The sequence below is a fragment of the Adelges cooleyi genome, unplaced genomic scaffold (assembly GCF_023614345.1).
Source record: "Adelges cooleyi isolate 19-005CV unplaced genomic scaffold, UGA_ACOO_1.1 ACOO_flye_CR_arks_rails_tigmint_CR_PRNA_115, whole genome shotgun sequence".
Classification (NCBI taxonomy): domain Eukaryota; kingdom Metazoa; phylum Arthropoda; class Insecta; order Hemiptera; family Adelgidae; genus Adelges; species Adelges cooleyi.
In genome coordinates, this window is record NW_026095768.1 from 277089 (window position 1) to 301809 (window position 24721).

The 24721-nt window shown below is 32.0% G+C and overlaps 2 protein-coding genes across 2 annotated transcripts; one reads left to right on the top strand and one right to left on the bottom strand.

The window, feature by feature from the left end:
* The first annotated feature begins 5729 nt into the window (after positions 1-5729).
* On the top strand, positions 5730-8696 carry LOC126847657 (uncharacterized). The gene is made up of 3 exons (XM_050588041.1): positions 5730-6410; positions 7215-7861; positions 8246-8696. Exons 1-3 carry the CDS (start codon positions 5730-5732, stop codon positions 8694-8696), a joined length of 1779 nt encoding a protein of 592 aa, XP_050443998.1.
* Positions 8697-20990: 12294 nt separating this feature from the next.
* On the bottom strand, positions 20991-22011 carry LOC126847658 (uncharacterized). Its single transcript, XM_050588042.1, has 3 exons — positions 21977-22011; positions 21395-21651; positions 20991-21265 (listed from the first exon to the last, which is right to left on the bottom strand). The coding sequence occupies exons 1-3, from the start codon at positions 22009-22011 to the stop codon at positions 20991-20993; spliced, it is 567 nt and encodes a 188-aa protein (XP_050443999.1).
* Between the last annotated feature and the right edge of the window lie 2710 nt (positions 22012-24721).

Consider the following 24721-nt stretch of genomic DNA (forward strand, 5'->3'; position numbering starts at 1 on the left):
GTGAATATCGGCTAATGACGTCATCTTGGGTGCAAGCGTGTTTGGTAGGAAACTTCATAAATTCAGTTAAGGTATAAGAATTCGATTCCCATCCAAGCCCGGTTTAATTTGCGCGTTTTCTTCGGGTATCTGTGAGATGGGGCACATTTCATTCTAGGAGAACGTGCAATGCAAGTCGGGTAGGGTGGGGGGTCGGACATCCTATCAAACCCGTTCGCACTCAAAGATCTCGCTGCTGCCAAGGTGATTCAGGGGGGGGGGGTCAACTATTTTCTCCTCTCTCTGAATTGTCTTTGGCAGTGGCGGGAACCATTTTGCTTAATTTCTTTTTATAATTCTTTTTGAAAAAATTAACTAAAACTTATGTAATAGCAAATATTATAATTGTTAAATCTTATAATTTTATTTAAATTTATTTGTTTATTAATTAATAAACATATTAATACTTAATTTAAAAAATTAGTTTTTAAAATTAACTAATCATAGAATAGTTAATTATAGTGTACAAATATTTATAGTAATGTATTATAACATAAATACAACTTAAAATTAAATATCTCAATATTCAAAATCTTATAATTTATTTATGGTATTAAATACATGTTTTAGTTTCAGAAATTAATCGTGATTAGTAAATAAAATAATTTTCAAAGTTTATAACGCTCACAAAATATTAAACAGACAAATATTTGTAGTAATGCATAGGTAATATCATAGGTAACAAATAAAATTGCAATTTAATAAGAAAATATTTAAAAACTAATAATACAATCAACGAGTCGAATAATAAATAACAATATTTTATGCCGCATAATATCAGAGATGATAGGATATAAACCCATAACAATTTCCGTATAATAACCTGTTAGCCGTCTCTTAAACGATAATTTATCGTCGATACAGTGCAACGGCGGTGTTGATACGGTGTACTAATGTTGCAAGTGTAAGCTTGGCTCTCACAAAAAGCATGAAATTGTCAAAATTTGTCATTTTTGAGCGATAGTATTACAAAAACTACGAGGCAGAAATTCAAAATTAGACCAAAATTTTCTTAAAAAATAAATAATCTAACAGAATATCTAAAAAAATATGGGGGTTCCCATTTAAATTTTTAAAGTTGATACCACGCATGCGCAATCTACTTAAGTTAAGATTTTAGATTTAAGCCTTAAATGTGTATAAAATAACACCTACCAACATCCTAAAGTCAAAATTTGAAAAAAATCAATAACGGCTCCAAAAATTGGCCGTTTTCGAACTTTTTGAACACCCTGTATATAATTACTGTCTTTGTAATCATAAAAATACTATACCATAAAAATAAATCGTATTTTAAGTACACCATCACAACGTTCTATATTTGATCGTGATTTACAAAATGTGGAGTTGTATGCAGCCTCCGGTGTACCATCGAGAAGATTTAAAAAAGGCATCATCATCCATGGCCGGAGTATAATCACCTTTACATAGTGATATCATAATAAAAGTAATGGAAAATAAATATGGTACGGCTAAAGGTGAAATGAGTAATAAATATTTATTTGCTTCGAAATATTTACTTTCTATAAGGCAATCCATTAAATCCATTTTATTTCCAATAGAAATAATAAATAGTAATAACACTAAATGTATAAATAGTATAGATCTAGTAGTAGTAGTTAAAACTGTACTTATTTTATGTATGGGATTTTTTTTTGGACAGGTCCATTGGGTTTTAACATCTACAACTTTTAGTAATATACACGGTACTCGAACACGTATAAAACGTATTTAAAATATAGCTCGATTTCCATATTATTATTTGTTATTAAAATTAAATAAAAAATGCCAAGATGTGTAGGTACAATCGAGTTGTAATGTTACAAGGGTAATTTTGCATGTGACAATTATACTAAAAAAAAGTGTCGTCTAGCCGATTATAAAATAATATAAGTGATTACTGAATAGTTTTTTTTAAATTTTTCTATAGTTACTCGGGTTTCCAAGGCAGAGAGTGGAGATAAACACGTTGAAAACATTACTTTTGTACACAACACACGGTACAACTACATATCCGATATTTTTTATTAACTGTTACACTCCCGTAGCGGAGATCTTGAATTTTAAAGAAAAATAAACGAGCAATGGAGAAATGCGAGAAACTGAGGTTGGAGAAGAACGCGAAAAAGACACCGCCCAAAATACATGATCCACAGACGCATCAAGACTTCTCGTATAATTTGGACGCGTGCGTAGTTCAGGGAACAAAATCGGACAGGCAAGCTGCGAAAAGTCCACCTGGCATAGTCGAACGGGTATGGATTATGAGCCGCCCGCCTACCCTTGGTCGAGGAGTGGAGCCCACAGTCACGGCTCGTAGAGCGTACGTGATGCAGACTCACATCCAGGGACAAATGATCGACGCGGGCGACCTGGTATGTAAAAAAGTATGCACCCTAGGTGGCGCCACCGGTCAGGACAAAGACCTAGTCAATATGGGCAGCGCCAAGAACCCCAATCGCCAGTCCACGGCTTGTGGAAAAAGTGCTACGTGCGACTAAGATATTATCCACCAAACAATGTCTTGGCTTTAGTGAACAAAACATCTCGTTGTAACGCCTTGTTGTAACCGAATAAAACCAAACCATTTTAACGCACGATAATATAGCGTTCGTTTATTTTTATACAGGAAGAAAAGGATTTTTTTTTTGTCATGAATTTACGTTACGCTTAGGTTAGGTTGGATTTAGATTAGGCCTAACCTGCATTTGCGACATCAAAAGAAGATCGAGGAGGGGAAGATAGGGTGGAGGGAAATATAAAGCAAGGGTAAGAGGATTAGTGCATTTTTGTTGACCAGTGTTATAAGTACACAATCCTCTCACGATTGACTACCAAAAATTGATATCGGGATGGTTATGTGGGGTCCGAAAATATGGTGAACAGAAATCTGTGGCTTTAAGTTATTATTACAAAAGCTGTGGAAATCGCGTTATGAATGGGACGAATCGTTATCGTACGACATCGTAAACAAATGGTATGATTATTTATCGCAGCTACTTGTGTTTAGTAAACAATATCGCAATTCCCCATCGTTATATCGATCTCGAAAATTACTGTTTTATACAGGTACACCGGTTCGCCAATGCGTCAGTCAAAGCGTGGTGTGAATGTTATATTTAAGATGTAATGCCTAAGTTTGGCAAGAGAACATATCGCAGGTGCCATCATGTCGACGGGCAATGGGAATGCGGCTATGTTAAATATGGCCAGTTAATGGAACCATTAACGTTTATCCAAAGAATTGAAACAAATTACATTTTATTTCAGTCAACTAAAAATGAGAATTTTTTTTTACAAAACACTCAACAGCAAAATTATGGGTGGAAGAAAAGAGTTAAACCCGCAACCTAATTAACTAGTCAGTCGTAGAAAAACCAGGAGATTTGTATTAAAATGTAGAAGAACCAGATGTCCTAGATAGCCACAGTGAATTATTAGATGATTGATCGTTGTTTAGTTTTCATTCACATGGAAGTGAAATGTTTTGTTGGTTATTTGAAATATCGTACTTTACGTTGTTTATGATAAAGTAGTCTCGTTGCTTACACAGAAATTTGTATTTTACAATAAAGAACTATTGTTAAACTTAACAGAATACCTATTTTACAAAACTCTTTTCACACCGTAAAAAGAGTTTTTATTTATACTTTATATTATATGTAATATGGTTTTAGAAAACGAAATAACAATAATGTTATTGTTTCGCAAAAGGTTATATTTACTATTAATAAGCCTAAATCATTATAAATAATACTACGATCGCACTGATACTAATATAACAATCGTAGCTCTTGGCTCGCAGTGGTTATGAAATTGAGGAAAGCCGTGTTCCTTAAGGGGACGTCAAATAAAAATTTAACAAATAAGGATCAAACAGTTTTTTATAATACTCTAACTGATTTTCTTATTTCGGAATAAAAAATCGGCCTTACAGCCCCTATAGCAGAGACAATCGTAGGCTTCACTTAAACAAAAAACAAAAAAAATGAAATTCGTCTAGTAGCTACGCCAGAAAATGACAAAAGTCATTTTTCATGAAACTTTTACCATAACTCTGAGAAAAATAACTTTAAAAAGTATTATAACTAGAAAAACTTAATATTTTTTCACTTTAAAATTAGTCGTCATATTAAAAATGGCTACTAAATGAATTTTTGTCAAATGACAGTCAAAGGCAATTTTTGCCTTTACTTTGTACTGAAATATAAATTCCTTCGTATTTAATTCAATTAGTTAAATATTGATCGAAAATTGTTAATGCTACGTATTAACAATCATTAAATATAGTCGATTTTAATTGCCATTAAAATTAAATCCTTTGCCTATTATGTTATAAAGCAAATATTCGAAAACCAGGCTTAGAAGATTTAAGCAAGGTCAATTTAATTCCAAACGAAAGGCAAACCATGGACTTATTATCATTTTGCGAATTTAACAAATTTTGCACAGTCAATTGCTGTATTTGCCTCCAGAGAATGTGAAAGATAAATTAAAAATTTGAACTAAAAAAAAGTTTTAGTTTATATTATTTTTATACTTGTAGATCGACATATTTGATCAATAAATTTTAAAATCACATATTATGCTGAAATATAAGCAGTCTCAGTAAATTCGTCTAAGTTTTATAATTTGAAATTTACTAATTAACTTTAAGAGGCATACCTGCTGGAAAGACGAATTGTATACAAAATATCAAAAAACGCAAACTGCAGAATAAGTTTTATGATATCTAAGTTCATGTGGTTCCTTTCTCACTCCTCGTTCACTATAGTTTCACAACAATCTATAAAACGGCGTGTGATAGGCAATAGCGATAGCAGCTGCTTATAACTACGTCGAAGTATGCAACATGTATGTTAAATTTCCAGGTAACATAGAACTTAACCAAGATCGCAGAGAGTAATATATACTATGTAAAAAGTAGCGGTTTACTTAAAATTGCATTACTGTTTTTTATTTTTTTCTTATAATATAAACTTTTATTAAAATCTATAATTGTTAAATTGTTTTCTCTTAATACGTGCGCCTGACATGCAAAAATAGAAATAATTTTCTTTATATTTTGGATAAGTTCAACCAAAATGCTAGCAAAGAACTAACATTAATTATTAATTTATCGCCTCATCTATTGTTAATGTTCACATTATCAATGGAATTTTTCATAGATAAAAATAGTAGAAATATTCTATTAAAAACGGGGTTTCCATTATCGTCTCCCAACTTATCCGATTCGTGTCTGTTTTTGTCTTTGATAATTTAAAAACGTCTATCGTTATTTAGATCCCTTCTAACAGCTCTGTTGTTATGTGGGGAACACTTAAGACTTCTCTACACAGAGTTTCATAAAATTATATTCATATATATATAACTATATTTTTTTTTTGTAAATTAACAATTTGTCAGTTTTTAATCGTTAATCTACTGATTCAGGTCCTCCTTAAAGCTTTAATCAGTGACTATTTGAATGTTTTTTTTTTTAAAGATGTCTGACGTTGATTCGTGAGAAATCAGTATGGCCAGAACAAACACGGCGACGGGCAAAAGTAGGTTTTATTCCCAATATCTTCGGTTACTACGTATAATAACCGAAAATTGACAGTTGTTTTGTTTGGTAAATTTTTGAATTTTTTTTATTGATATTTTGCGAGTGTTTTTTTTTAATTTGTTTTAACGATTTGTTGTCGACAATGTCTAACGACTTGGATTTTGACGTGATGGTTAGCGAAATCAGCGAACGGGTTGCCACCATCCGCGAGCCACAGGTGGTTGTGACCATCGAAAAGTGGGTCAACAAACTGGTGGCCGAGCCGCGTGGGCCCAACGAGCTCAACTATTTGAAACTGTTAAACCGCATGATGAACAACAAGCGAGTCGGGCCACCGTTTCTGCGGCCACCGCCGGCAGGGCCGCTGTTTCCGCTCAGCCGGTACATCAACCCTAGACCATGCGACGGTCGACCGCCGACCGGTCAGACGGCGTTGAACTGGTACTCATCTAGCCAAAACCGTTCGGTGCAGACCGCGGTCGCGGACAGGACGCCGTCGCCGACGCCGTCTGCCGTGCCTTCGTTGTCATCGACCGACGGCCACTTGCCCGCCGGCGGATGTCCGTGCGGTATCAAGACGAAGCCGGGCGGAGGCAAGTCGCGGGCCAGAAGCGACAACGACGTGTGCAATCCGTGCCTGGACAAAGTGTTGCGCACGGCAGACCAGGTGTGCGCGGGCTTACCGGACGAGTATAACGACTTGCTGGGAGACTGCACGCTTCCGACGTTTACCGAAGAAGAACAGAGGACCGTGGGCCCAGAGCTGTTGCGGGTACTAAAAATAATCGACGACACGACTACTCTGCAAGATTTTTACTTCCAAGTGAGCACACGACGTTTTCTACTTCTTTTTTCGATTATCAATCTACATCCGTCTATTTCTTTATTCACTTCAAACCAAATCTATACTTTCACAAGCTCGGTAAATGTTCTGGGTTTTATAAGCTTAGTTTACAAAGTCAAAATGTTCGAATTTTGGTTTTTTTTTTTATATTTATGAATACTAAAAACTCGTAAAGAGTATGCTCATTGGGGACGCCACGTCACCTATTTATTGGTAAACTTTATTTTAATATTTATATTTTCATCAGACTAGCACCGTCACTTCTATAGAAGAAATACAATTTTTTTCCATAAAACCATCAACTTTTTTTCAAGTATTGTACATTCTTGAGATAACTTAGACAATAGTATAATTAACGAATGAAAGTTTGAACTATGTTTTTTTGGAAACTTACTGTGGAAAAAAATAGTATGATACAGTAATTTTCTAATTTTTTTTAGTTACCTTTTAACAATTATTTTTAAGAATTAATTTTCTAATAAATGTTTAAATGCTACACCACAACATCTGCAGTCGGCACAATTGTCGACAAAACAATGATACTTATGTACCAACAACTTAGGCAAAAATGATTGTCTTTTAAAACAAATATTTGTTTACGATTTTTTATGAATTAAATTGTATTAAAATTTCAATGTAAAAATATGAATAAAAATATGCATAATGAAGAATTAAGTATATAAAAACTTAATATATATATCATATTTGCATAAATGGTATATCATCGTTGTAACCTAATCAAATATGTTATTATGTTGTACTAGTAAATTTTGTGTTGAACAGGTATCGCAGTACACTTGCGATAAGGGAGCAATGCTGATGAAAGTGGCCGACGCTATGATGGCCGAATTCGAGGCGTTCGTGACGGACGTGTTCGAGAGCCGGGCGCAGCACATCAGCGACGGACTGGCCAAGGAGCAGTTGGCGCTCAGTGACAAGTACACGTTCCTGGCCCGGCGGTCGCTGAACCGGGCCACGATGGCAATGGACTACCTGAAGGAGCAGCTGCCCGTGTTCAACTGGGACAAGTATAATGCCGAACCGGAATCGTACATGCAGAAAATGATAGCGTCGGCCAGTGCCGTGCAGGCCAGAGGCGGAGGCCGCGGGCCCGCTGGCGACGACGAGATGCAGTCGGCCGACGGCGGCGATGACGACCCTCAGCACGCGGCCAACAAAAAGCTTTTATACACGCTCAACTGGATGCGCACCGAGGTCAACCGAATGGACTGCGAGTGCCAGGCCTTGTACGATCAACGCAAATGTCTCACCAACAGCTTGTCCGCGCTCAACGCCAAGCTGTCGACCACCCAGTGCCAATCATCGGCCGACATCGGCCAGCTCAAGGACGAGCTGACGGTGCTCCGGTCACAGTCGGCCAACCAGTCAAAAACTATTGATCGGCTCATGGAAACCATACAATTGACCATGCAAAACACTGCAACCAAATGATGAAATAACAACGATGTCCGAAAAACACAGACATGACATCCAATTTTCACACAAACATCAACACACAAGAGTTTTCGTTTCAAATACATACAACAATATTGTATTGTGCTGCAATACGAAATTAACATGTTCTTATTAATTTAAAAGATACAATACATATTATTTTTAAAAGTATTAATTTACAAGTTATCAAAAAAATATAAGTTCCAGTGTCCGTCATTGAGTGCCCTATTGAGCCCTAGACAGTATATAAAATTTCCTAGAGCCTAACATTTCTAGACACTACATGTATATTTTAAAACTTCCCACTATCTTTTATTAAAGCAGCTACCTACTAATTTTTTTTGATCGCTCACACTTAGTTTGGAAGTTATAGGCACTGGTCACACGTCGCAGTTACTAGAGCTGGCCATAAACCCGTCGCTGATGATGGTGAGTAACTGGATGGAAGAACACGGTCTGAAGATATCGCACAGGAAGACAGTGGCCATAGTAATGACTAGCAAGAGGAACTTTAGGGACCCAGTGTTCATACTACACAATGAACCAATAAATCTAAGCAGGACCGTCAGGTACCTAGGAGTGGAACTCAGTTCCAACCTCGGCTTCCGTGAACATCTGCTAGTGGTCAAAAACAAAGCTTCCAGGACAGCCGGAGCGCTTGGTCGGCTCATGCCTAATGTTGGAGGACCGAAGCCAGCAAAGCGTGTTCTGCTGACCTCGGTGGTTCACAGCCAGCTATTGTACGCAAGTCCCGTTTGGGACAAAGCTCTGGTATTCCAAAGGACCAGAGAAGTCATTGTTAGCCCCTAGCGTGCTATGGCTTTAAGGGTGACCAGCGCCTACCGAACTGTATCCTCGGCAGCCATACTAGTGGTTGCAGGGGTTACCCCAATTCACCTGATGGCCACACAGAGAACAAGGGCGGCTGAACTCGAGACGGAAGGCCTAACGAGGAAGGAGGCTAAAACCAGGGCGGACACGGAAATTATGTTGCAATGGCAGGCTGAGTGGCTACAAGAGACGAAAGGTGCTTGGACTCGCCGCCTACTGATCGACGTTAGCAACTGGGCGCGGAGGAAGCACGGTGCAGTCAACTTCCACCTGACGCAGTTTCTGACCGGAAACGGCTGTTTCGGCGCGTGACTATATAGGTTCAAGCGCCGAGACAGTCCGTCGTGCATATACTGTCTTCATCCCTGGGACGACGCCGAGCACACCTTTGAGTTTCATCATGCAATATAATACATCATGCGTGTAACCAGAGGACCTGCAACCTCTATCAATTGTGGAAAATTCAGCTTTTCAGCAGATGATAATTCTTTTAGATTCTAGGTAATTAATAAACTATATTATTAATTACAAAGTATGTTGTAGAAATTATGAAAAGTTTAAATAGATTCATGTGATTTGATCTTGATAATTTTGATTTTATTATTTATGGGTTCTTTCGTCAAACAATCCGAACATTCCGTCCATTCCTCACAACTGCCAAAATCATACATGTAAAATTGAAAGTAATTGAGGTGTTTCATTCTGCATTAACCATTTAATAAAATATACAAATTATTTCATTTGTTTATTAATGATAAGAATAATTTATTTCAGTTATAAAATACCCAGCAGAAGGGCTCTCATTAAAAAAATTATTCCGGATTTATTTTCTACTATTAAAAATAATGTTCAAGAGATCCTGAACGACACTTCGTTTATTTCAATTACAACAGACATATGGACATCCATGAACACCGATTCTTATAAGATTATCATGGCACATTTTTTTCCAAAAGGACAGTCTCATCTGAAAACTGTTGTTTCGTGTATAAACAAATTGGAGAAAAATCATACTGTGGTAAATTTGGCTGAAATAATGATGACTGAATTTAATATATTGTAGGGAATTTTAAGTAAAGTAATTGCGAATGTGACGGATAGTGGCGCCAACATTGGGGCTACAGTGCGGTTATTGAACATTCAGCATATTCCCTGTACAGCACATAAATTTAATTTAATAGTCCAGCAGACTGGCAAAAAGTAATGAAGAGGAGTCCAGCAACTGAAATGAGTTGAAAAATATTTTTAAAAAATGTCATGCCGTAGTTGATTTTTTAAGCGCAGCGAGGTAGGGAATAGGTAGAAAAACAAAAACAGCTAAATATTACACATATATTAAAGCTTAAACAAGACGTCCGTACTAGATGGAACAGCACGTCGTTCATGCTTAAACGTTTATTGAAGTTAAAAGAACCACTAACACTCGCAATAATATCATTAAAATATGCTCCATCCAACCATACACCTGGAGAATAGGACATTATTCAGGATATAATGCCATTATTAAAACCCTATCCCAGAATGACGGTGGAGCTTTTTACTGAACAATACCCTACTATATCTAAAGTCATTCCATATCTACGAGGTAAGTATTATAATGTCCACAGGCCCAAGTTGGTCAGATAGGGAAATCTAGTTTACATGAGAAAACTAGAGTTTAGGAGTATAAAAAAACAAACGTTAACACCATGCTTTTCTCGAGCTGCATTATTAGATACGCGCTTTATAAAAGCTCCTTTTGCAGTTGACAATAATGCTACTAAAGCAGAAAAAGTAAGATTTCAGAACTATCCGTTTTAATGAACAACACACATGGAGCTGGTAAATAATAAATTTAATAATTAAATAATAGAACGATTAATTAAACTAATAATACACCCAAAACTTTTCTGTAGATAACCAATTATAAGTAGATTATAATAAGTTAATAATTATTTAAATAGCTTACTTAAACCTAATTAATTTTTATTTTAGATCAAGAAGTATCCGATTCTGGCGACGGCGAACAACAAAGCTCTGAAAGTCTGTGGAGTTTTTTACAGGATAGAGTGCAGGGTATGCAGTCGTCAACAACATCGACAAGCAGTGCTATTGCACTGATAAAACAGTACACCAGTATGTCGTTTGAGCATCAAAGCGGTTCGTAATCAACTAAGCTATATTGCATTAAAGTATGCATCAATTCCTGCCACATTCGTTCCAGCACAAAGAATTTTTTTTTAAAACAAGCTAAATAATAAGTGATAGGCGAAGCAGACTATTACCAGAAAACCTGCATACACTCAATTTTTAAATAAAAATATAAAGTTAAAGTAAATTATTATAAAAATAAAATAAAATTAGGTACTATAAAATAAAATAAAATAAAATAACTAATCAATTATTCTAAATTATTATAATTATGTATTACAAGATTGTAAAGATGCAGTTAATACATATATTTTTTTTAGTGCTATCAGGCCATTAAGGCATTTTGAACGCTGCTCCCATCTGCCTCAGCCTCTCATCCTCCTCCTTTCTGGACAGGACTGAATCGACAAAGGCGTCTATGATCTGCCATCTGTCCTTGGAGACCATCATATACTCTTCCACTCTGTCTGGCGTCAGTTCATACCCAACTCGATTTCTAATAGCCACCTGATACGCCACCACCGATCACACACAAAGAAGGTGTGCTCGGCGTCGTCCCAGGGATGTTGACAGTAGACACACTGCGGGTTATCTAGACGCTTATACCTGTATAAGTAGGCGATAAAACATTCATGCCAATCAATACCAAAGTCAGTTAGGCGTATTCTAAAAAAAGACTTTAAGAGAGAGTTTTCTCATCCATCATTTCACAGGCCACGTGTAGAGACTTGTAGGACATGCGATATGTTAAATCTCAAAGTACTTGCCAAAAACGAATTCAGTGAAATATCAAAAATACAATTGAATGAAAATCATAATCAGTATAAAATGTCTATGAACCTAATGGCTACTGATATGGCAAACGCAAAACTTCCAAATAATGAATTTTCTGTTATTTCATGGACCATTACTATTAAGTACTACCTTTGACAACACTTACTCGTAGTAATATGTATTACAGCCGTTATCAGTCATTAATTGAATAATAATTCTTAGTTTACGATCGCAATTTCACTATAGTTGAAAAGAGACGTCGAGTTAGTCAAATTTTCGCTCCTTCTGATTCGCAAGAGACGGGGAGAACAGCAAAGTTAACAAATCAATTTTGAGTGATTCCAATGGACGAAAACAACTTTTTCTCTTGTAAAGACATTGCGAACAATTTTCTGAACACAACCAAGTTACCAATTTCTACATGCTCGATGATTAAAATTTCATCTATAACTCCCGAAAAATTCAATTATATAAAAACATTTTCTGATAAAGAACACTGAAAAAATTTTAACGTTTTTAATAGAAATGTTATTACAGACCAACTTAAAAATCAGACATTGATACCTGTACCAAAACCCACATTGTCGCCAGAGAAGAAAGAAGATCTGTTGGCAATGATTCCTTTTTTACCTGAAGAGCATAGAAACATCTTTCAAAATATTACGTCATGAACGTACTTTTTCTAAAATGTATTATAAAGTTATTATTTGCAATCAAGGTTTTTTTTTTTTGGTTTGTAAATTTATTTTTTAATTTGTGATATTTAAATATGGTAGGTATTGTTTATTTTGTATTGTATTTTTAAATGAAGAAAAAATGTTTATTTTTCGTTAAAGTTGTAATTTTATTTTATTAATATAATAAAGAATGATTCTCTGTTATTTACAATAAAATATTGTTACCTGGAACAACTATCACACCATTTGTTACTTATAATTTTTACTTATTTGTCACTCCGATTCACGTCCCATTATTATAATACTTTTTGGAGCCCATAACAGCACATACACACACAGACAACGACGACGCACGCCACCACCGCGGCCGGACACGCACACGCGTTATATAGGATCACAGTACGCAATAGATTCGATCGCACTTTACACCTATACGGACAGCGAGGACATAGACATCTGGGTTCCTTTCCACATTCGTTTTACAGGTGATTCTTAAGGGAACTCCTCCACTTGTTAGTACGGCTAAGTAAATAAATCGAACACAAGATTCCATTTGGTAAAGTAGTGCAGTTATTGAAAGAGAATAAAAATATGGCAAAAACTATTGGAATCGGAATGGCCACTGTCACTGGAACTTTTTATAACGGACGCTTGTCCGAGAGAGCTAAACGAAACCATCAGTTCAAGGTAAATTAAAGAAGAAAATGAAGACAAGCAACTAAAAAGGTATATACAGCTCAAATATGACAACAAAATTAAAAGTCTGGATAAATAAATAATGAAATGCAAAGAAAAATTGAAAAGTTAAAAAAAAAGAGAAAGTAATAAATAAAATACTCAAAGTCAAAAGTTCGGACAAAATTGAAGATTATAAAAATATATAGTATTTTTAATCTTGTGTTAAAATTATTTTAAAAACAATGATAATATTAACAATATAATACTTGGCACTTAGAACTATAATTTACAAATATTTAATTTTAACTAAATAACTTAAAAGGGACCTAGTCGACTTCCTCAGTGAACTCATCTTAATTATGTTGCACAAACCGATGAAGACTTTCATATTGGAACTACTTCTATATTAGCTAATGTGCCTAATTTTGATGTTGTTACTAGATTTTCTTTAGATTATCAACATTTGGTTTGTCTTGGTATAGTAAAAAAAATTGTTTTTTTATGGATGAAGGGTCCTCTTTCAGTCAGATGTCCATCTTGGAAAATAGAAGAAATATCAAAATCGTTAGTTACCTTAAGGCTTAATATACCTTGTGAAATCAATAGAAAACCACGAAGTTTAGCTCAGATAAAATATGGGAAGGCCACAGAATTTCGGACGTTTCTGTTGTATTTGGGTTTTACTGCGACCAAGACTGTGTTATCAAAAGAACATTGGAAACATTTTTTTGACTTAAGTTTAGCAATGACAATATTATTGAGTCCTGATTATGAAAATCATATTGTTCTTGCTAGAAAACTTAGACAAATTTGTTAAACAGTTTGAAAATTTGTATGGTCGACATCTTATATCCCATAATGTACATGGATTAACACATATCAGTGACGATTACAATCTATTTGGTCCACTAGATAATTGTTCAACATTTCCATTTGAAAATTATATGAGTACGTTGAAAAAGCTGATAAGAAAACCTAACAACCCACTTATTCAAGTAGTTAAGAGATGTAATGAAATAAATAGTTTAAAATCTCACATCCAAAAAGAAAAACCAATGTTCAGTTTTTCTGGATCTCATAAACGTGGTCCACTTATGGATTGTATTCAAGGTTCCCAGTTCACAAACTTAGCTATAAAAAACTTTACTATAAAATCAATTGTTGTGGCTGATTTTTTTTTTTAACAAAAAATAACGATGTAATCAAAGTTTTGAATATTGTTGAAAGCCAAAATAATATTGCAGTTTTAATTTGTCAGAAATTTAAAAACAAAAAAAAATGTATTTGATAAACCAATTAGGTCATCAAAACTAGATATGTATAATGTAGATTATTTAAGTCAGGAATTTTATTCTTATCCTGTGAATGAATTTAAAAAAAAATGATTTATAATTTTTTACATTTTTACTTACATTCTTTACATTTAGTAGGTAAATATTTTTTATTTTAAGTTATTTATAATTTATGTGTATATTTACAATAAAATATTAATTTGACTAATAAAAATGTATTTATCAATCTTGTTATTTATGTATTAATGAAAAAAAGCCAGTACAGTGGGTTTGGGGCATAGTGGGGTCAGATCAAATGAGTTCACCGGTGTAGAAGGTATTGTGAGTCCAGAAAAAAACAGTATATGAAAAATATTTGTTTTATGTATAATATTATCAAAAATAATTACAACCTTTTTAAATTAATTAAATACATCTATATTAAGATTAACAAATAGATAAACCAGTAACAAATTATAAGTAAAATTTAATTGATAAAGTAGCTATAGCTGTATAAAATTTGTATACAACAGATTTTATACATTAATTATTAAAAATATATTTATGTAAAATTAAAAATTACAATTATTTTTTATAAACCATTTAGTTGAATTCAATAATTAGGTAATAAATATTTCTATAAAATAGTGTTGATACAGTAACTGTTAATTATAACGGATTTGAGTGTAGGTGTACATACAGGGAGATCCAACTAACGTAAGACCTTATTTTCTCTGAAAGTATGAATATTTTGCGAATTTTTTTTTCCCTAAAATTTTAGGTACATATTTAACTACATTTTTCAATATTTAGAACATTTTTATCTTCAACCCTTATACGTTAAAGAAGTACGAACCTCGTTTTTTCAAATGGGAACATATGTTTTAAATTCCATAAATATAAAGACAAAAAATCTAAAAAAATGTTAGCGTTTAAATTTTTAATTTTCATCCATTTGTTCGCTGTTTATGACTTTGTATAGATTTGAATTTTTGTCTATATTTCTTAATAATTTCATTCGATTCGACAAAGACAAGTAGTTTTATTACGACGGTCATCACATCAAATATAATAATAATTTGATGTTAACGCATTCCGTATCATAATCAGATATAATAAATAACCACACATTATTAGACGAATGGTAGACTGTTACGGATAACGGACTTTACACTTTAACCTAATCTAGCTGGAGCTAGTCATTAGCTGGTTATCTCGGATAACAATCTAGTATCTAAACTATGCATCAGTTACCACGGAATAATCGAGTGACCAGTACCCATAATACATTTTATTATTTGTACATAACCTCTGTCACTAACAAATTTTGACTTCACAGTTCACACATTTTCCATTAGTGAAATGAGAAATTACAAACTTAATCAAAAAATGTTAGTAAATTTACATTTTACTTTATAGTAAATACGATAGCATGCTCATTGTAGTTATGTCATAACTCGTTATTTTATAGTTTTTGAAATATTTGCATAAATATATCAATTGAATATCTTTGCTCTCGACTTTAATTTGACGTTTCATTCTTGGATACACCATTAATTTAATAGGTAAGTGTATTAAAGTTTAATAGATAATTTAATACAATACGAATTCAATTAGCTTTTTTATTTTAGGTTGAATGCTTTTTATTGAAAATATTTCATCTTTTAAAAACCAAGGATATCATGTAAAATTGGTTTTGAGTATGACATATCAATTGCTATGGGAATGTCTTTCCAATTGGACCCAAGACCTCACAATTATGTATCAAGGTGTAAATTATAAGTATAAAACATTTATTTCTAATGTGACATTTTTTCATGTGAATGTATAATATCAATACTAAGAAATTTGAATGAAAAGTGTGTTGTGTTGTGATTAACTTAAAATGGTATGTGGGTATGTGGATTGATAATACTCACATACCAGTTTCATTTATTTTTAAAAATATCAGTAATTAAGGTATGCATTTCATATTACTACATACAAGGAATCACTTCTTGATAATACTATTATTGTTTTTTATTTTATTTTGAGCCTATGTAAGTATATTATTTTTATTTGATTAAACTTATCTAAGGTAGTTCAAATGTCTGCTTTCAGTTTAGTTATTTCTTACAATGAGCTAACCCATATATTGTGTGTTTAACATACATTACGGATATTTGATCATAAAGTTTTAGCTATAACTGACACAGGTATTTGGCTATCAAAGTTAAATTTTTTATCAAATTTATTAATATACAATAATTCTCTCTTTGAAAAGTTGTAATTCTATTAATTTGTATTTAATGAATTCAGTAAATCAAGTAAATTATTTTTTTGAACTTGCCTAAGATAATTCTTATAGTTAATTTTATTTATTGAATTTTGATTTTGTTAGATTTGTTTAATTACCAACGATTGTTAAAAGAAAAAAATTTAAATCAGTATTATAGAAGTTGAACAATTTCAAATGTATAGATATTGTTTTTGTTTAATATTTTTGGTTGAATATTTTCAAAATAGTAACATTTGTAATTTTTAAATTTATTGTTGTATTAATAGTTAGTTTATGAATATTTTATTAGTTAAATACTTATATTATCAGACAAGAGTATTATTGTTCTTTAAATGTTATACTATACTATATATTTGTCATTGAAATTTATCAATACAATTGTTTTACTATTGTTTTACAATGTTTAAATTTTGTAAAGTACACAGTAAAAATTAATAAAAATTGTTCTTTAACTCTTTGAAGTAGGAAAATTGTCACATACGCATTACAGCAAATATTCTTTTAACCATTATTTGCATCATTAAAGGTAAACAAATTTTCTTTTTAACAACTATGCATTATAAGTTAGTATAATTGATTTTATAATTATTTGTATTTATACATAAATATAGTATACATGGATGTATGTGTATAAAATCAGACAAAACTTGTCGCGTACAAATTCCATAAAATTTAAATCCTTAAAAATGTGTTTTATTACAGAATAATTGTTAAATTTAGAGACTACAATTTAGGTAAGGCTATTTTTGATTTAATATTGCCACTTTTACATAATCTTAGTAAAACGTACCCGTTATAATAGTTTAATAATGTCAATACTTTAATTTGTATAGTAAACAAGGAAATATCAAATAATGGTTTTCTTTTTAAACAACTAAAATCTATTAAGCTTTTAATTTTCTAGACATTAAATAGTGAAGAAAATAATAAAAATAAGAAAATACTGATTATACATAAAATCAAAATAAGCAGATTCAACTGTAAAAGAATTAACTTTTCAATTTGAAATTTTTGAAACAGACATATTTTATTATAAAAGCTTTAGAATTACTATTGTTATAACATTATACATCTTATAAGTTATAATAATAATTAGTAAGTACTCTGTACTAATGAAAAGATTAGAAACATAGAAACTATTTAATTTAATAGTTATTAATAAAATAAAAAAGACAAGTTCTGATAATTTAATGTTTGCGTGACACAAACCCTAACTTTATTTTTAAAGTTTGAGTATCATTGTGTGATTTTGTGTATTTGACTCACAAACTATTGATCCATTTTTTTTAACCTTGATCTCGATAAGAAATACTTGACTTAAAAAAAACGAAATATCAATGGTGTTGAGAAATTTACAGTTACAGAAAAATCAAATCTTTTTTGCCAACAGGATGGGGAAAACAGAAAAAAAGTAAAAGTACTTTGAATCACAGTTTGGAACTACCGGCTTAAATTAAGTCGATAATTAATACAATTTCAAACTTAACTGTGATTTTGTTGTAGGTTTTTAAATCACTGTTTACAAATATCTAGTCTTTAGACAACTTAATCATTTAAAAATAGTCCACTTTATTGTATTATTTTTTATTAATAAAGTTGTTTATATAATAAAAAAAAGTTAGTTATAAATGTAAAATAAGCAACATTTTAAATATTTACTGTAGAATTAAAATAGTAAGCAAATTAAATCGAAAATTCCTTATTTAGTGTATATTGTTTAAAACAATTATTTGAGCACAGAACATATTTTGAATAAATTGAACATAACTAAACAAATAATAGTAACGCTTCGCGACGCTTGTCCATTCAATGTATGCACTTATGAGATTGTAAGCCAAATTTTAAAGCTATTGTTTACTACTTATAAAAACAATAAAAATTATAATTTTCATAATAGCATAATAATAATCTGTTGTACTGTGCTGTTACTTGTTGAATGTAGAACATAGATAGTAGAAAAATATGATAACTAATGATAATAATATTTTGTATTATCATCATAGCAGCAGTTATCAACCTACTTGTACCGCGGTTTTTGATTGTTGTGGTTAAATAGCCATTCGTTAGCCACTGTCAATATAGGTCTGTCAACCTACCTGTCATGACGGTGTGTTAGAAAAGTCGGTAATCTATAAATATGAATCGCTGGTCAAACAAAATATCACAAAACATTTTATTATGTTTGGTTATCTGTGTACTCATCTATCGGACAATGCGATCATAAATAAGTATTTTATTGGCTCCCGGTCTTTGGAAAACCAAAGAAATATAACAATATTTAAGAGAAAATGTAATATCTTTACAAAGTCATAGCTAACGACTAGATGGATAAAAATTAATAATTCAAACGATAACATATTTTAAAATTTTTTGCCTACAAATTTATGGAATTAAAAACATATGTTGCCATTTGAAAACGTGAACTTAGACCCTTTTTATCGTATAAGGGATGAAAATAAAAATTTTCAAAGCATTGAAAAATGTAGTAAAACTTATACCTAAAAAAATAGGAAAAAATTTTTTTTCAAAATATTCATATTTCCCGAGAAAATGAGTGTCTTACGTTAGTTGGATCACCCTGTATAGTCGCCATATTACAAAAATAGTTATAAATTGAATAGGTACTTTTATATTTTATTAAACAATATTAGGTGTTAAATATTTTTGAAAATTGTTGTAGAAAGTTTTTAAATGTGGCCAGATATCTAAATTTTAATGATTATTTTTTGTAGGTATAGTGTTTTAACAACTATGTGGTAAATTGTTAAATTTGAAGAGGACAAATCGATTGAAATTGTTCCTTCATATTGGTACAGAGAAAAAAAATGTACTTGGCCAAGAAACAATTGTGCTAGACATATTTAAAAGAGGACACGACCAAATAAATTGGAGTTTGATAATTTAGTAGCGAGAGTCATTGAGAAAAAATTAAGTGAGTAAAAAGTATTTGGGTATTTAAATTAACTATTTAATATACATACTTGTGAAGTATATGATATACATAATTACATTTTTTTAACAGAAAGTTACTCAGCAGCACAAGAGTCTATCAGAAGAGCTCAAGTACAAAGCGAGTTATCGTCAGCTGAATCGTCTGCTAGCTGTTCTGGCAAGAAAAAATTTAAAAAGAATATTGAAAAACCTAATTCTAGTGATGATACATTTTTATGGAGTCCAGGATCTTGTGACAGTCTATGTAAGTTACTCAAAATTAATAGTTAGTGAATTCAAACAATAAAACAAAATTTATTAAATTTATATTTATAGTTGATCAACTAGAGGACATCACTAAGAATTGTAATACTGAAAAAAATGATGATACGATTGAAGGTACCTACCTATTAAATATTTAAATTACTATATAACAGTAAAAAAGTATTAGAATTGAATGACGTAAATATACTTAACAATTAAATAAAATTTACTGTCCATCGTTAAATATTAATAATTGTCTATTGAAATATAGTGTTACTGTTTGAAATTGGCTGCGTGTACATACATTGTTATTTGATTTACAATGTATGTGTTTCAGATGTAACACTACAAAACACTAGCCAAAAGCCAGCTGAAAGTTATAGCTGCCCAGACAATGTTAAAAAAAGACTAATTTTTGTTCAAAGTAAGTATATGTATAAGTTATTTATTTTAATACAAAGTATTTATAAATTTCAGACAAAATTTAAAAGAATATCTGTTTATTTACAGTTGATATTTGTAATTGTAGGAACTATATGTGTTGTTTATTAAACAAGTTATTTATCCTTAAAATTGAATTTTGAAACAGTGAGCTTTTTGAAAACTCATATGTGTAGGAAAAAGGATACAAGTATTCATTCAGTGTTTTCTATTTTTCATTGTTTATAATTATTACATTTATTGGAGTTGCTTCTCTTTTATAATGAAATATATGAAATGTAGAAGACCGAGGAGCTCTATGGAGGTGAGGACTAAGGTGGCCAACCCCATGTAGTTGAGAATGTAAGGCGGGGAGGAGGCCTCTGTATAAGTTCTCTGTTACTAAATATTTGTTGTTGGCAATTACTTACATGAAGTTAAAAAAATATCTGCAATTAAATTTGTTTCCTAATAAGGGAAATGCTTTTACATTTTTTATATTTTCCATTAGTTTAAAAAAGATAATTATGAGTTTTTTATTTAATTATTATAGGTCAAGAAAAAACTTCTGAAACCATTATTACTCCTGCATCACCATTTAAAGTTGCAAACAACTATGAAGCTTCAATGCAAATAAATGACAATACAGCTGTTATGGGTAAGTATATATATATTATTTAATGGAACATAACATATAGTAGTAATATATTTTGTTATATAACCAGATTTTCTACTGTTCTGTTTTCAAATTTATCTTTTTTTAACAATTTTATAAACAAGTCTGGATAAAAATTGTATAAAACATGTGTATTAATGTGCTCTGACATGTGTATGGTAAAATATAAAGCATCTAATTTTTCGAATGAAATTCTTCGCCTTTCTTATCGATGTACTCCATCAGTCGCCTGTTGTTTGGTTCGTATTGGCCGGCCGGCGATTTTATGGTACGAAGAAACTGCACCACTGTGATGGCTTGCATCTCGTCAAAGTCCTTTGCATCGGCATTAGGGTTCGATGCCAATGAGACAATAAAATTGATGGCCTCTTCCAGGTTGTCAATGAGGTTGGCGTTTTTGGCAGGTGCCGTTTCCTCTAACCACCTTTCGTATTCACATTGTGTTTCGCCTGTTAAATATTTCAATAATAATAATATAATACATGTCAATATTCATAATAAGTGTACATTATTTAATAAGTAGGAATGGCTATTATTTGTATAAATTAATTAAGTCATATAGAGTCAGCGTAGATTACCGTCGTCTTCGTTTTCGACCAAGCATTTATCAAAAAGAGATTCTTGAGAGATTTTCGGCAAGTTCAAGTTTCTTATTGGCGTGACCGTGGGAAATGGTGGATTTTTAGCAATGGTTTTTTCTATTCGGTACTTGTCTTTTTCCATGTCTTCCACCCGATTCAGTATGGTTTGGTATTGGTCGAACTTCAGCACCTTGTTTTTTTTATCCCTAACATCCTTTTTTATTTTTATTAGACCACCCGGTCGGGGAATAGGTCTGCAAAATTATTAACATGATTCGTTTAATTAAAAAATCATAACTTAATTTAAAAACTCAATTTGGTCAACTTTCCTTCTCAAAATCAGAATAATAAAGTATACGGTATAGGTTGTTAAAGCGAATAGTGAGTGTTTGCATAAAGTATTATAAATTATAATGAACGACGCGTTTATAGTGGAAAGTGCAACTGATACCGTAAATACTTTATGTTATTTGAAAACTTTTATATAGATACTATGTTGAATGTTTCCTTTTTTTAACAAATCATATAATTATAATATTTTATATAATTTGACAATAACTGTAACTGTTCGCTACTCACATAAACGTGTCTTTATTTTTTTCCTCTTGTGACATTATGGTTGTTCAGCTTTAGTTTTCTCAAAGTATAATTTTGAAAGAATTAAATACTTAAATTTTGATTTTATTCATTGACTACGTACTACAATATGGCAATTAAAAAATTCCAGACATTTTTTAAACAGTTTCTGTGTATATTTTTACTAGCCAACTAGGTAACATAAAATATCCGCTTTTTATCTGCTCGCTTGAGCACTTTTGGTTCCCTCTGTTATAAAATTAACCAGACTTTTGTAATGCTGGCATTAATCTACTGAATGTAGTTTTACCGGGAGTTCTATAACTGGGAAAAACTTCTCTATACATTTCATCGTCCTTTTGAGTATTTTTAACGCACTTGTAATAAAATTCTAACATGACAGTTTTTTTAGCATTTGAATAAAACATTTTATTTAAAATAAAGAAAATAATTAAATAAAAAAATTATCAGGAGTTAGACTTTCTAAAACTGACGGAAAAAAAACCGAACGTCAAAGGAAAAATAATAATAGTACCTATTAATAAATGTTATAAGAAAATTCATTATGTATAACATGAAATATTACAATGGCATTGTTATCCTATGATTTGAATTGCATTTAGATGTACCTGACTATATAAATTTAACAGCGATCAAGATAATACATTACTACCGTTTTATATTTTTTTAGTTTGAATAAACTCTCACAGTTTGATCAGCTAATCTAGATTTTCCTAGAAACCCAAAACGCAATTGCCCAGAAATCAAAGACGTAAAGTGTTTTTCTACAAATTACCATCCCATTCTAAATTTTAGATATTTTTGTTTTATCTAAAAATATTTTAACCTTTTTAATTTGGTTTTCCCACTTAATGAAGTGATATGTTAATGTATATTTTATTCATACCACTGTTTTTTTACTTAATGCGAAATTTCTTTTGTTATTATCTAAGACAGTGATGAACCTAACCTGAGGTTATTTTAATAGGTAGGGTCACCAGAATATATTTATAAAATACGAATATGTATGTATACTTTAAAAGTGTTAGTAGGGGGTCACCTCATCATCATCATGTAGCTTAACAAACCGTGAAGGCCCAACGCTGCCAACATAAGTTGAGTATTTTTCTACGAGCCGCCACTGTCGAAAACATCTTCAAAGCGACCTAACAAAGGTATAAATAAGGGCCCTTTCACTTCAATGTTTTTAAAACATACTGTTGACCGAAGTTGTAGAAAAAATCTACTTAAACGGAAACTATTTTTTTTGGGGTTTTTTTTTAATCCCTAGTACTTTTTATGCTGATTACGAATCTGCAAAAATGTCGCCTGGATTTTGCTTCGAAGTTACAGACGTTTAATGCAAGGTGCCGTGATGTTTTGCGCTGCAAGATCCCAAAATAGCACCTTTTCCAGTTCACATTTTTCAAACATCTTTATGGAGTGGTTTGAACAAGAAGCTGTCTGAACATCAAAACACAAATCAAAGAAATGGTTAAGGTACGTGGATGACACGTTTGTCATTTAGCAGCATGGAGTGGAAAAGCTTGAAGAGTTCTTACAACACTTGAACAATATCCACGCGAACATAAAAATTACAATGGAGAAAGAAGAAAATGGCAAGCTGGCGTTCCTAGACGTATGTGTTAAACGATGGGTGGATGGTACTTTTGGCACAGCATTTTACAGAAAAAAACACATACAGACCGATACTTTAATTCTTAATCACATCATTGCCCCAAAAAAGACAGAAAGGGGGGATTCTCCACACGTTGGCCACACGAGCTGTTCGCATTGCAGATAAAGAACATATAGAAGAAGAAAAACAGCACCTCAGACAAACGTTATGCAGCAACGGTTATACTATTAGTGCAGTTAACAAGGCCCTGCGAAACGCAGAACGTAAAAATAAACAACAAGTCGCAACAAGGATTATTCAGGAAGAAGAAGATATCCAAGACACAGTGGTAATTCCTTTTATAAGTAGATTGACCGAACGCATAGCACGAGTAGCAAGAAAATACGGTGAAGAAATTGGAAGATTTTTCCGGAATCCAAAAGATGAACTACCGAAACTACAAACACCGGAAGTCTACGAACTTCAGTGTACCTGTGGTCATTCATACATCGGTCAAACCAAACGACCTATTGAAGTACATGCAAGAGAACACTCTCCGCGGCGTCTCTTTAATTATATACATTTTAAAGTTTCTTCTTACTTTTCACGTAAGTCGTATCCATTCCATTTACCAGTAAGCACCAATAAGTATGTCGCTAACCAATCCCTAATGGTGATGATTCAAATTAAAATAATATAAATAGTTTTTAATCGTCTGACTGACAAGTTGTCTAGTCTCATATCATTCACAAAACTGACATTACAATTACGATGTTTGTGATACTGAAAAAAAATTGTTTTCGCGGGGTTAATAACTTTAACTCATGATAAATTTAGCTAAGAAGGTCCATATCTCTGTTTTTTTTATATATTTTGCAACCTGTATGCCTTTTTTATTAATTTGTTGTGCCTAATCTGTTATATAGCTCTTGATATTTTTTTACCTTTGATTCTTTTTGGACATTACACTATAAGCTAACCACTCTTTTATTCCTCTAATTTTCTACCAACCTTTAATTTTGATTTCATCCTCAATTCAGCTACTTTTATTTTCCTTTTGTCTGCCTAATTCAATGCCTGACAATACAATATTGCTGGCCTAACTATCGTTTTGTAAAATTTTGTTTTAT